The following is a 14,901-nucleotide window of genomic DNA, read 5'->3' on the forward strand; positions in this document are numbered from 1 at the left end:
ATCAGGGTGGAATCCACGGACGGATCTCTGCTGCTGGTCGGGGAGTCTTCCATGGGATTGAAAACTTCTTCAATGAAGCTTCTTACATGAGTATTTTAGGAATGACACCAGGATTTGGAGATAAAACATTTGTTGTTCAGGGATTTGGTAATGTGGGCCTGCCCTCTATGAGATATTTACATCGTTTTGGTGCTAAATGTGTCGGTGTTGGTGAATCTGATGGGAGCATATGGAATCCAGATGGTATTGACCCAAAGGAACCGGAAGACTTCAAATTGCAACATGGAACAATCCTGGGCTTCCCCAAAGCAAAGATCTATGAAGGGAGCATCTTGGAGGCGGACAGATTGATCCTTGCTGCCAGCGAGAAGCAGCTGACCAAGTCCAGTGCACCCAGAGTCAAAGTCAAGATCATTGCTGAAGGTGCCAACGGACCAACAACTCCAGAAGCTGGTAAGATTTTCCTAGAGAGGAACGTCATGGTTATTCCAGATCTCTACTTGAATGCTGGAGGAGTGACAGTATCTTACTTTGAGTGGCTGAAGAATCTAAATCATGTCAGCTATGGCCGTTTGACCTTCAGATATGAATGGGATTCTAACTACCGCTTGCTCATGTCTGTTCAAGAGAGTTTGGGAAGGAAATTTGGAAAGCATGGTGGAACTATTCCCATTGTACCCACAGCAGAGTTCCAAGACAGGATATCGGGTGCCTCTGAGAAAGACGTCGTGCACTCTGGCTTAGCTTACACCATGGAGCGCTCTGCCAGGCAAATTATGCGCACAGCCATGAGGTATAACCTAGGATTGGACCCGAGAACAGCTGCCTATGTCAACGCCATCGAGAAAGTCTTCAAGGTGTACAATGAAGCTGGTGTGACCTTCACATAGACCGGACCGGACTGCGGCTGACTTCTTCACTACCCTCTTCACCTCTTCATCTGCAGACCTATCACAAGTTTACGTGTAACCACAGAAATCTCTCTCTCATGACTTAATAGATAATGGACACCATTCTCAACAAGTCAATCCAAATCAGCCCCTTAAGAAAAAAAGTTAGGGGATCATATATAAGCTAATAAGTAATAGTAGAAATTAGTTATGTCAGAGAGCCATTTGGGCATTTTACCTTTAAATAAAGTCTTTTCCCTCTGCCTGTGCTGCCTTGCTCCATGGCTGTTTCCCAGCACAGTCAGCTGTCGCCCTGGGAAAGCTCCTTCTGTCCAAGAGCAGTCAGTCGCTTGCCACTTCAGCTCTGGACAGATCTATCAGGTGCTTTGACGCATTTAAGAAGCAGGTATATGGCATTTTCAGGAGGTAGCATGGTCCTCAAGTGAGTTATTGGTATTTTACATCAGCAAAATAACTCAATTTTACAGGTTACAAACAAAAAAACCTTTCTCTTTATGCATTTTATTCTTTCAGAATAAAATAAGTACATGCTGCTGTAATAAAATTCCCTTTAATCACTTAACAAGCCTAAACTTGACTCAAGCAGTGAATGTCTGTAAACATAATAAATGAAAAAAGCTAGTATTTTTATAACATAAAACACTATCATTTATAACTTGTCAATTGCATATTGTCATCCAGCAAAAATAAAAAGCCCGGTAGACAATTAAGTTATCTTCATACCTGCAAATGATGGAGGCTTTTTTTGTTAAGACTGTCGGAATTTACTAACCACAATTATGACATATAGTCCAAAGAATGCAGTAACCTCCTTATAATGTTAATTAATTGTCCTCTTTTGAAGATCTATTGTGTTGACTAATTGAACAATAATTCAAGTAGAGTGCCCCAGAGAAAAACCACTTGGGCTGCCTCTTTGGAGTCTGGCTGGCAGCTCTGAGCATTGCCAATGGCCTCGACTCGCCCTGACTTTGTGTCCTCATTTAGAGGCCTCATCTTCTGCACACGGCTTCATTCCCAGCGGGCTGGAAGCAACCTGGGGTTGTGTTTTCTTTGGGAGTTGTTTGGCCAGGGCCTTTTGAACAGTAGTGTCCCAGTGAAGTACTAGATATTATTTATGTAAGAATGAGCTTCTTTTTTTAACAATAATATCCTTTCAGAAATTTCTAACTACTTTGTAACTGCATGACTTAACCTGGTGACAAAAGCAATGATTAAAAAGCCTACCTTTTCCAAAACAAAAAAACAAAAAAAAAAAAAAAGAAGGAGATTCTGGCATATGCTATAGCATGGGTGAACCACAAGGACATCATGCTAGTGAAATAAGCCAGTTGCAAAATGACAAATATTGTATGATTCCCCTTATATGAGGTTCCTAGGGTAATAAAATTCACAGAGACAGAAAGTAGAATGGTGATTGCCAGAGGCTGGGGGAAGGGGGAAATGGACAGCTATTGTTTAATGGGTACAGAGTTTCAGTTTGGGAAAATGACAAGGTTCTGAAGATGGTTATACAGCAGTGTGGATGTACTTAATGCCACTGAATTTAAGAAAAAGTTAAATGGTAAACTTTTTTTTTTAACAGGAAAGTTTATTTTAAATTTGACAAGCACACATTTGAAAATGGTAAACTTCATGTTATGCATATTTTACCATAATAACAAAAAGAAACCTAACCAGTACACTAGTTCTCAAACCCACATCTTTAGACTCCAAACCCTGTGTCTCCTTCCATCACTTATGCTCTCCAGCTCAAAGGCCCTGCACATATTTGTGCTTAATAAAAATCAGGTGAACAAGTGAATTAATACATAAACGAATGAATGCATTAATGTTTATTTTTAGTTAACCTGAGGGCTTTTCATCTCCTGGCAAAAAGCAAATGTTTTAATTTGTAGTCCTTAACGGTCTGGAAAGTATCATGAAAGTTCAACCCAGTTTCTTACTTCAGGAAACCTAGAGGCATGTCCCTACCACATACGTGAAGTTCACACTGACATGTCCACGTTTAGCACAGGAGAGTTTGTTCGCCTGTGTATGTATATTTTGAGTGTGACCTTGGAGTAGAAACACCTTGAAGGCAGACACACTTTTCTTTGTATCATTCACAATAGCTAGTTCAGGGAGTTTATATAATCAGCTGCTACTCCAGAGCCGTGGTAAACATGGTAGCTGGGCAAAAGTAGCTTTGAGACAAGCTCTGGGCTTTAATTCACTCCCTCACCAAGCCCTGGTGACGTTTACATTCTAGATGTTTAGATGTCATCCTCATTGCCACCACTCTGATTAAGGCCATTAGCTGTCACCTGACCCCTTGCAGGAGCCTCCTAACTGGTCTCCTTCTTTCTCTCTTGCACCCTCCTCTACATCCTTCCATTCCCCACAGAGCAGCAAGGCTATGAATCTGATTATGTTCTACCCTGGCTTAAAACCTTGAATGACTTCTCGCTGTGGAAGGATACAGACAAAATCTCCTAACTTGGCCTAGTTGGTCCTCATATGTTCTATCATCCCGTGTAAACAGTCAAGCCTCATACGGAACCACCTCCTATATCTTCTCTGGGCTGCAGCCAGATGCTCTGGGCCTGATACTGACCAGGGTTCTTGGCCTTCCCCAGTCAATAGAAATTGACTACAGACCAGGCAAGAAATTCAGGCAAGGCTTTACTGGGGCCCCTGCAGCAGGGGGGAGCGAGAACAAACAACAGGTTCCCTTGCTTGCTCCCTCCCTGAGGTGGGGGGGGGGGGAGCTTGCTCCTTATATAGGGTGAAGGTAGGGGTGGGTCCAGGGGTCGGGCCGGAGGGGTGGCTTAGGTGGTCTGCCCACCCCTTAGGTGGTGTTGAGTGAAGGGGGCATGCGCAGTACCCTGCTTTTGCTCCAGGCTCTTCAAAAGTGGCAGTTGCGTTTTTTGGTCTCTTTGTATCTTTTGTCCACAATTTTGCCCCAACTGCACATGCACACAGTTATTTTTAGTCCCATATAGTTTTTTTAAATATTCTGTTGCTGGAGGAGAGGTGTGTCCAGGTGCAAGCATTGCAGCACTGCAGCAAAGGGTCCCAGGTCCCAGCCTGTCTTGGGTCTTCCATTCCTGAAATGCACAAGTCTTCCCACTACAAAATCTTTGTGCGCACTGTTACCTCTCCTCCCTCCCTTCCCTCTCCCTCTGCCTGTTCAGTACTTATTTCTCCTTCAGCTCTCACAATAAGCATCAATTCCTCAGCAAAATCTTCCCTGGCCTCCTCCCGCATCCCACTCAGGCTTGGTCAGCTTCCTTTGGAACAAGCTGTCATGGATCAGTGTTCCTTTCCTACAGGGCACCACCCTCAGTTAGTAAGTACACATTCCTTCCCAGCACTATTTGATCAATGACTATCTCCCGCACTGAGCAGACTCTAAGCTCCATAAGGACAAAGGCCCATCACTGAATCACCATTGTCTAACACAATGCATGGTGTATAATAGTTGCTCAATAAACATGTGTGGGAAGAAAAAAGGGAAGGAGAGAAAGAAACAAAACAATAGGGGCCCCTTGTGGAATGTTAGGAATCCATACAGCACCATATTCACACAGCACCAGCACTGTTTGACATAATAGCTAAAATTCAGCAGACACATTTCCAAGTTTCATCTTGGTTTTGCAGGCTTGGTCAAATGGCCAAAATTCTCTAATTTTTTGTTTGTTCGATTTATTTCTGCAGACAGATGTAGATTCCTACTAAGCGGAAGGCATGTATTATTGGAAGGATGCTTCTCAACTAGAAGGTAGCCTTCCAGAGAGGGATATATTAGAATTTCAAGGGGGATTCCTACTCAGAGTGCAAATAAACCCAGAACCAATGGGATGGTACTTGAGTGAGCTAGCAGGCAGAAAGTGATGCAGAGACGAATCAGACAGTCCATGACATCAAAGAAGTTACTCTTGAATGTGAGAAAGACATGAGGCTAGAACTATACTATGAGGCAATTCGCTAAAACAAAGAGAAAGGGGGAATTCCCTGGCGGTCCAGTGGTTAGGACTCCACGCTTTCACTGATGAGGGCCCGGGTTCAAACCCTGGTCAGGGAACTAAGATCCCACAAGCCACGTGGCGCGGCCAAAAAAAAAAAAAAAAAAATACAGAGAAAGGTGCCCACAGAGCACAAAGGAGGAGTGACTAGTTTCAACCGGGGGAGGAGAGGAGAGGAGAGGGCTCGTTCGTAACTTTGGAGCTGGACCCGGAAGGGTAGGCAGGACCTCATGGATAGCCATGAGGGACAGCCATCTGGACCTCTCTCCAAGAAAGATGGTGAAGGCTAACTATCAAAGAGCTTCACCAGAGGCTCTGTGAGTATCAAGTACTGCCTCTTGACAGCAGATAACTCTAATATATTCCACTACACAGCAACTGTGCCCAGCTGACCAATAATATTACTTCTGTGAACGGAATGCATCTAAGCTTTTTCCTTCACGACCCAAGAAGGTCTTGATTTACCAGCATCATCCGTGTGTGGGAGAAATGATTCTAGCCACCAATAGGAGATTAGCTGAGGAGGAGTTGACTCATATCTAGAACTAACTGGTGATTTCTGCCCCATCTCTGTTCTTACTGGGCTGCCAAATGCCTGGCAATCTCTGTGACTTGATCGATTCAGTTTGACCCCTGGAGAAACACATAAACAAGGCATGTCTTTCCAGAGCAAGATATGAGGAAACAGAAAACAGAGATGGTTCTAGACAAAACTGACATCAGCCACGTCTAGATGGGCACACCTGGGCTCCCTGGCTGGTGTAGAGCACGCTGCTCATAATTGTTAGTACTTCCTGGGTTCTGGGCATTATTCTAAAATGCTTTGTATGTGTTAAGTCATTGAATCCTCACTGCAACCTGAGATAGGCAGAGTCATTGCCATGCACTTTAATAGGGGAGAAAGCTGAAGCCCAGAGGAGCTAAGTAACCTGTCCAAGGTCACACAGCAGTGGGATTTGAACTCACAGCTCATGCCCTTCACCACCCTGTTAGACTGCCTCTCATCCTCAGAGCTGAAAGCAAGGACACTGGAGTCAGGCAAAGCTGGCTTTAATAAGGGCTTCCTCACTTTCCAGCTGTGTGATCTTGGCCCCATTATCTAACCTTTCAGGGCCATTTGCATTGTAATAAGCCCCAAAGCCTTAAACTTGGGGAACAACTCTCAGCTGGAGGAATTTGGTATCTCAACCTGCCAGCTGGCTGCCCTCCCCCGGTCCCTGGCCCTCGCCCCCAGCTGAGACTCTGATTTCATCTCCTGCTGCTCAGCCCCAGCCTTCCCGTTCTGAAAAAGGATGTCCTGAAACAGGCTGAGCTGTGCCAAACGGAGGCCAAGTCTTGGAGTGCTTGGCCTCTTGGTCTCATCCGGGCCCCAGAGCTCTAACGTGAGCCCCTGAGCTCCGGTGTGGCTATACCCACGTTTCCCCTCGTGTGGTTCCTCTGTCCCGTTAATAGGGCCCCAGGCCTTGCGTCTTTACCCAGATTCCCGCATGCACTCTGGTTTATATGCTGGGCTCTGCTCTGACACGTCCATCCAAATCCCAGTTCTAGAAACCTATCTAGCACCCAGTCCTGGTGTACGGGTCAGTCCTGGCCTTGCACTTGCCAATCCCTCTCCCCAGTTCAAGAAGAGCACTGCTCCTTAGATGACCCTCAGAGCTGGGCCTCTGCAACGATGGACTGGCCTCTCAGTTGACTGATTACCTGACCACTCGCCACACCTGCACTCCCCAAACTGCTCTATCCACAGGCAGATAAGCCAAGTAATTCTTTTTTTTTTTTGGAGATATAATCTATATAACATAAAATTCACCATTTTAATCATTTAAAGTTTACCTGGTTGTACAATCCTCACCACTATCTAATTCCAGAATATTTTCATCTCCCCATAAAGAAACTCCATACTTTTTACCAATCATTCTCCATTTCCCCACCCGCCAACCCCTGGCAATCACTAAACTACTTTCTGTCACCATGGATTTGCCTATTCCGGACATTTCATATGAATGTAATGGTATCTATTTGTCCTTTTTTGGTCTGGCTTCTTTCACTTAGCATAACGTTTTGAAAGTTCATTCATGTTGTAACATGAATCAGTACATCATTCCTTTTTATGGCTGAATAATATTCCATTGTGTGGCTAAACCATGTTTTGTTTATCCATTCATCAGTTGATGAACATCTGGGCTGTTCTTACTTTTTGGCTGTCATGAATAATACTCCTATGAACATATGTATACAAGTTTTTCTGTGAATATGTTTTCAGTTATCTTGGGTATGTACCAAGGAGTAGAACTGCTGAATCGTAGGATAGCTCTATGTTTAACTTTTTGAGGAATTTCCAAACTGTTTGCACTGTTTTGTATTCTCAACAGCAATGTATGAGACTTCCAATTTCTCTATATCCTGGTCAACACTTGTTAATGTCCTACCTGGTATTTCTTGGATCCCCTGGCAGTGGGTGTTTCTTGAACTTGGTGATTCTTAAACAAAATAGTCAAAAGTGTTTGACTCTGATGACAGATTCCTACTTTTGGGTCAGCTCTACCATGCAGGGCCCTAAGGCAGGTATATTTATTGGGTGAGTTTGTTTATTTTTTAATTTTCCTAACCATCAGTGTTCTCATCTGTTAAATGGGAATAACAATAGGATTGTTGGGTTAACTAAATGAGACAATGCATGTCAAATCCTTAGCATGATGCCTGTACAGACAATACCTTGACAAATGATGGCTCTCATTATGACTATCTTTCTTTGCCTACACACCTAGACCTCTGATCAGTTGGTCATTGCATCAGTCATGCAGCCAGTTAACAAACACAGAGAGCCCACCGTGTGCCAGGTACGATCTTAGGAACTAGGACTATGGTGCCAAAGAAGAAGAGACCTCACAGTCAGGGAGCTAATATTCTACGAGGGCAAGAGCCATCATAAACATGCACATTTAAAAATAAAGAAGATAATTCTAGGAACTAGAAGAGCCTTGATAAAATAAAACAGGGTGATGCGTAGTGAGGAAGGTGAGGCTGCTCAGCTGGCCCAGCCGACACAAGCCTCTTGGAGGAGGAACATTGGAGCAAAGACCAGACAGGAGATGGGGAGGCAACCAATTAAAGGTCTGGGGAATAGCGTTCACACAGAAGGAAACTCAGAGTCCCTGCGACAGGAAGAGCTCAGGGGGTGGGCATGGAGCCGGAAGAAGAAGTGAGGGGAAGAGAGAAGGGAAAAGCAGTAGCTCCCCGCAAGCCTGGGGTCATGGAGAAGAGCCAGCAGGAGCCGAAGTGCTGCCGATGCGCCGTGGTGAGACAGCAACAAGGAAACGGAACCGACAGTGGGGCCCGCAGAAGGGCGTCCGTGAAACTGGGCCAGACCCTGAGCGTGATATTTGGCAGGAGTTCTGGGTACTAAATGTTCTCTATAATTGGCAGGAATCAAAGGAAGCTCACCAGAGAGCCTCAGCCTGAACACCACTGTCACTTGCTCGGGGGAAGTTCTGTCCTCACTCAGATTGCTTTAGTCCGATACAGAGCACGGATCACAGCCCCGGGAGAACACTGTGTATTGATCTAAGTGCTTGCACTTTGAAGAGTTGCTAGAAGGAAGCCTGGACCCTCTCTGCCCTTCAGGGGATATCCCGGATGGTGTTGGTGGAGTTGAGCACTCGTCCTGTGATGCCACAATGTCTAAACACAAGCACCCAGCAGGCATCACAGGAAGGCCAGTCACAGCCCATGAGCTGGCCTGAGTGCTGCGGTGACCCCCTGTGACGACGCAAACGGCCGTGGAGGGCCCCAGGAGTGTTTGAAGAATGTGTGGTGAAGGGCGAGGATTTTAGACTGGGCACTCGTGGGTTTTGCCTGTGCTCTGGATTCCACCACTTTCTAGCGATCTGGCTATCAGCAAGTTTCCTCAACAGTTTAAGCTTCCCTTTCCCCATCCGTGAAATGGAGATAATAGCGAAATCATAGGGGTAGCAAGTACACTGCACAAAAAGAGCTGAGCGTGGAGCCTGCCACTTAGTAAGCCCTCAATAAATGTCACTTGTCATCATTTATTATTATTATTATTCCTCCTCCCGCTACTACTATTTTAAGAGCATCCACCTATGAAGGGTCACCATGCTTTGAAAAGGAAGCGCAGGGACTTCCCTGGCGGTCCAGTGGTTAAGACTCCTAGCTCCCAATGCAGGGGGCACAGGTTCAATCCCTCGTTGGGGAACTAAGATCCTGCATGCTGCATGGCATGGCCAAAAATAAATACACAAACAAACAAATACATAAATAAATTTGTTTAAAAAAAAAAGAAAAGTTACTTAGAACTTAAAAAAAAGAAAAAGAAAAGGAAGTGCAGAGGTTGAAGGGTGTCCCAAGAAGGGCAGTGATCAAAACAATACTAAGAATCTGAAGACTGGAAGAAAAGGTTGGCACAGGAGGGGTGAGGGCAGAACTGGCATGAAAGAATGTTATTAACCAGCTTTTCAAGTATGAAAATCAAAGAGCTATAAGATGGAAAGGGAGAAAAACTCATATTTTCTTGGCATAACCTACCATATGCCAAATGCCGGACTCAGGTCTTTATATTTATTACATGTATTTAACCCCATTACAATCCTCTGAGACAATGATGATGAGGAGGAGGAGGATGAGGATGATGATGGTGATGATGATGGTGATTCCCATTTTACAGATAAGAAAACTGAGGCCAAGAGACCAAAGTCAAACACTAAGTGATATGCTGCTGTCTGCCTGACTCCAATACTCATGCTCTTTTCTCTATAACCTAAACCAATAAAGCCCCAGCAAAACCTATGTCATTAATTACAGAGATTGTGAACTCCACAGATCCAAGTATATTTCCCCAAATGTTACAGCTGCACAGTGGAGCTGTAACTGTAGCTCAGAGCAACTAATCCAGCCCAGGGAGACAGACGTGAGCATCTAAGTAGAATATTGCAATGATAAAGTCTCTTTATGTAACAAAAACAAACTTCCAGCAGAGCACAGAGGAGGAAGGATTCTTTCTGCAAGGGCTGAGAAAGAGTCATTAGGGAACAGGAAAAAAAAGTCTGAGGCCTTTTACAGAAGCAAGAGTTTCAGATGAGGCTCTCTGGGTTGTCAGGTAGAAAGGCATGGGGAGGGCATTCTTTGCAGCTGGGGCAAATGAAGCTCTGGTATGGAGGTGGGAAGGCACATGGCTTGTTCAGGAAAAGACTCAGACCACCTGGACACGAGCATGGAACAGGGTTCCCAGGGGCAGAGGGGTTGGAAAAGTAGGGTGTCACCTGATGGCAAGATGCCTTGCATGACAAGCTGTGGATTTTAGACTCTGTCCTATAGGCTTGTGACCAGCACTGCCACTTTCACAGTCATCCTGGTCTCCCCCTCCCTCACTCCTACATCCAACTGGTACCCAAGGAAGGCCTGTTGATTTCAGTTTGTAAGTAGCTCATGGATCTCTCCCTGATGCCCGTGCCCTAAGCAAGGCTCTCATGGTTCCCTACATGGACCATTGCCATGGCTTCCATTTATTTATTTATTTTTTAAACTAGAGGAATCACTTTATTTCTAATAGGTTAATTTAATCTTTCTAGAAGATCCTTTTGAGTTAAGAAGTGGTTGCTAAACAGAGTAGAAAAAAGAATGTTCTAGGTATGGGACATGGCTTGTGAGAAATCTTGAAGTTGGCAGAGGATAGGATAAAACACCATTCCTCTGTGCCTGGAATTGTGCTAAGTGCTCTATGTAGGTTATTTAATTTTTCCATGGCTTCCCTTTTGTCCTCTCTGCTTAGTTATCCTTCCCCACCGCCTCCCAACCCCACCCTATGCATCCTCCATGAAGCTGACAAAATGTTCTTTTTTATCCATAAATCTGATCCCGGCATCCCGCCACTCAACATTCCTCCATAGCCTCTCAATCACTAACAAGACACAATCTGTCCCACTTGCTTGGCTACCAGAGTTGTTCATAACTGGGCTCTTGCTGAGCTGTCCCACATCATCTTCCATGGCTCCCCCTCCAGAACTGTGTGCTCTGGTAATACTCAGTTATTTATAGCTCTCAGGACATGTTACTATATTCTCCCGTGCTTTCAGATTTTGCACATTCCATTCCATCGGCCCTACATATGACCCCCACTTGCCACGCCTTGCCCCAACGGAGCCCACTCCGGAGCCACTAAGCACTTCTTCCTCCGTGAGATCATCCCTCACGCCTCTGCACAGCCCGGGTGATCCTTTCCTTAACCTCTTTCTATACTTCGCACGACATACCATGAAATTAATTACACAATTATACTGAACTAAATGTATGCGACTATTTATCTCCCCACTTGACAATAAGCTCTCTCTAAAGGAAACCACTGTCTATTTTTTGACTTTATTTTTTTCGAGCAGTGTTGGTTCACAGCAAAATTGAGGGGAAGGTACAGCGATTTCCCATTTACTCCCTGCCCCTCCCCCACACACAGAGCCTCCTCCATTGTCAACATCCCCCAGCAGAGTGGGACATTGGTTGCAATCAATGGATCTACACTGACACATCATTATCACTCAAAGCCCCTAGTTTACATTAGGGATCACTCTTGCTGTTGTACAACCTATGGGTTTGAACAAACACATAATGACGTAGATATACCAATACAGCATCGTACAAAGTATTTTCACTGCCCTAACAGTCCTCTGAGCTCTGCCTATTCATCCCTCCCCTGCCACTAATCCCTGGCAAACACTGATCCTCTTTATTCTCTAGATGCTTTGCCTTTTCCAGAATGTTATACAGTTGGAATCATACAGTCTTTTCAGAAACATTGTTGTTTGATGATTATATCCAGTGCCTATCACATTACCTAGCACATAGTAGGTGCAAGCTATTTACAGAATTAATGATTGATTTAGTCGATGTGTTTAGGGAACGGATGTCCAGTGATCGGAGGCATGGTGTAAATAATTAGGCTCTAAGCTCCAAAAGAAGCTCTGCTCTGAGCTGTTTTGAAGCTACCAGACTAAGAATGATTCATTCCATCTGCAGACCCCATCCCCAGGGCTAGCACGGTATTTTTTGTATGACAGAGGCTCAGTAAATACAGAATAAGGACATAGTCTCTGCCCTCAGAAAGTATACAGTGGACCAAGGAATGTTTCTGCAACCACGCTATTCCTGTCCTGCTTCTTCAGTTGTCCCCAGGAGGCCCTAGGACTCCAATCACTTGTTCTTTCATTGATTTATTCAACAAAGCTATCCTAGGTCAAGCTCTGTGTTGTGCTTTTTAACTGGAAACTTCTGGAAGGGCAAGGCTGTGGTGGGATGTTTGATGCTGTATTGCCTAGGCAGAGCATCCCACAGGAACAGACCTTCTCCCTCAAAGCATTCCATGCCCAGTACCTTGGGGCCCCAGAGAGTTTTTCCTGCCCCTGCCTGGCTGACTATTCCAGCTCATCAGGCTTTCTCCACATTCTGGAGTCCTGTTGTACTCCAGCTGGAACCGGACAGTTTGGCGTTAATTGCACTCTAATTGTTTCAAGTGTGCTATTTTTATCTACCCAGTACCCCGCACTCTCCTTGCAAATGAGCCTGGTCTTTTAGTTCCGCATTGCCACTGTGCCCCCAGCACTCAGTAAAAGCTTGCTGATTGATTTTTTTGGTGAGCTGTAATATGGATCTGTCCTGAAACTCTGTTGCTACTTCTACCCCTGGCAATCCCCCTCCCCACTTCCAACACCTCCCACTAACTGTGTCTTCTATTGGTGTTACCAACTTTTTGTTCTTCTCTCCAAGAGAGCAAACCTTATTTAACTGACCATCGAAGCTACTGAGGCTCTTTCTTTTTGCTACTCCTCCTTTTGCATAAGGGCTGTCTTAGCAAGAAATGTTATTCTTATCGGCTGCCTCATGATCTATTTTTATCTCTCCATGTAACTTATTAAATACTTCTGGAATCTGTTCGGATGAATGAAGCCTTCACTTTGATTGAATTTCTATGTTTTCAGTTTTATTATCTCCCTTTGCAGTGCTGCCTTGGGTGGTGGGAATTCCCCTGGCCTTTTCTGTAAATACAGTCCAACCCTAACCAACGACACATCCATGCCATAAAATATTTCCCCCTCTTTGCCAATCAGTATGGTGATCCAGGTCACTTATTGCATGTCTGATGACAAACAAATAAATGTATTATCTGTTTGGTGACAGCTAATGTAGTACAGATGCAAAGAGCAAATGATCTGAAGATGGAAATCCCTGCATTCAAATGATGTCTCCATATTTACCATTATATGGCCTTAGGCTAGTTATTCAACATTGCTAAGAGAGCTTTGGTTTCCTCATCTGCAAATGGGGTAATAAAAATACATGATTAAGAGAACAGGCATGACACCGCGGTGAGAGGCCCGCGCACTGCAGCGAGGAGTGGACCCCGCTCGCCGCCACTAGAGGGAGCCCGCGCGCAGCAATGAAGACCCAACGCAGCCAAGGATAAATAAATAAATTAAAAAAAAAAAAGAGAGACCAGGCATGAAAAACACTCAACACAGTTCCTGGCACATAGTAATGGTTCAATAGATGGCGGTGTCTGTCATAGGTAAAGGGTGGAGGTATTGAGGATGTGGCTCCCTCACCAGGACACCTGTTGCTTTTTGCCCCTTCCTTGCAGGTGTCTGGTGCTCTTTTGCACACGCAGCACTTGAATCTCAGTTCATGCCAACCTAGACTTGAACCCAAATGAGTCTGCAAACAACCTCATCGGAGCACTTCAGCTTCCAGAGTCTTCATCAGCAAAGCTGGGCTCAGAAGTGCTCAAGAAGCTGGCAAAGCTCCATCTGGCTGACTTGGCACCACAGGAGAACAACAGTGCCAAGAGCTTCTTTCCCGCAAAGGCTGCAGACGCTGCCTTTCAGGATGCAGAGCAGATACCACACACCCAGACAAGTTCCTAATTAACGATGCATAATCAGTGTCTTTCAGATGTGCATATGCTATTCTCTGCCCGGCTCATTAACTGCACTAAACCTCCCATGGCTGGAGATGGAGCATGGCTTATCAGAAAAACCTGTTAGAACCAGCCCAGGTTCAGAGCTCAGAAGATGCAGAAGTTCTGATCCAGGTTACCCCAGAGCTGAGGGAGTCCTAACACAGTCGCTCTCCCGCTCTGAGCCTCTCTGTGAGTAGGGCCACAGAGACCTTCTTCCTCTTAATGTTATTACAACGGGGACAGTCATGACCATCTCTGGGAAAGTGCTCTGACAGGTGTAGGGACCCACACAGACGCACGTGACAATTACTCCTGGCCTCGGCCGTGACGTTTTCTAAGCAGGAAGAGTGGTCAAGCTTAGGCAAAAATGATGTATGATTGTGCCTTCTAAGGTTTGGGCTTTACACACATCACCCGTGCCCGTGAGGAAAAGAAATCTCCTCCGAGGAGCTCCCAAGGGTCTCACCCAGACTGTGAATGGCTGTGAATCCAGGTTGATCCGATTCAGAAAACCCAGGATTCATTCTCCTTCCTTTCCCAGGCAAAATAGATTCCTCCTTGTAGAGCTCCCCTCAGACAGCTCCACCCTTTTTTTTCTGTTTCCCTCTCCTCCCTCCCCTGCCCGTCTACTTCACACCCCTCGCCCCTGTTAAACTACACTCCCCTCAATCACATCCTCTGAGGTCCCTCAGCTTCCCTTCTTCAGGGAGGTCTAGTTAACCTGGTGGAATATTCCTTGCCTGTTTGCCAGCTTAATACCTTAATACCATTCTCCTCCCTCCCCCCACCCCCAGGTAATTTAGTCATTTTAATAGGAGGCTTCTGGAAAGAATATGATACTCTCAAATCACACCGGAGATGACCTGCTTGGCCCACCTCCACTGGGAGTTGCCCTGAGCAACTGTGCTGATGGGAGCTTGAGTGATCACGGGAGCAAAGCCAGAAGTTTCACTGGGTGGACAATTCCTCACAGAGATTAACACAGAACAGGGTTATATGGTGGGGGTTATAGTCAGCAGAG

The 14,901-nt window shown here is 45.3% G+C and overlaps 1 protein-coding gene across 1 annotated transcript in view; it reads left to right on the forward strand.

Moving 5' to 3' along the window:
- The window catches only part of LOC133099782 (glutamate dehydrogenase 1, mitochondrial-like), a 35,858-nt gene extending 34,889 nt beyond the window's left edge, over positions 1-969 (forward strand). Inside the window, 1 exon segment of the mRNA XM_061203664.1 lies at positions 1-969. Within this exon segment, the coding sequence (XP_061059647.1) occupies positions 1-890 (890 nt within the window). The 3' untranslated portion in view covers positions 891-969.
- The last annotated feature ends 13,932 nt before the right edge of the window (positions 970-14,901 follow it).

The sequence above is a fragment of the Eubalaena glacialis genome, chromosome 10 (assembly GCF_028564815.1).
Source record: "Eubalaena glacialis isolate mEubGla1 chromosome 10, mEubGla1.1.hap2.+ XY, whole genome shotgun sequence".
NCBI classification, from domain to species: Eukaryota; Metazoa; Chordata; class Mammalia; order Artiodactyla; family Balaenidae; genus Eubalaena; species Eubalaena glacialis.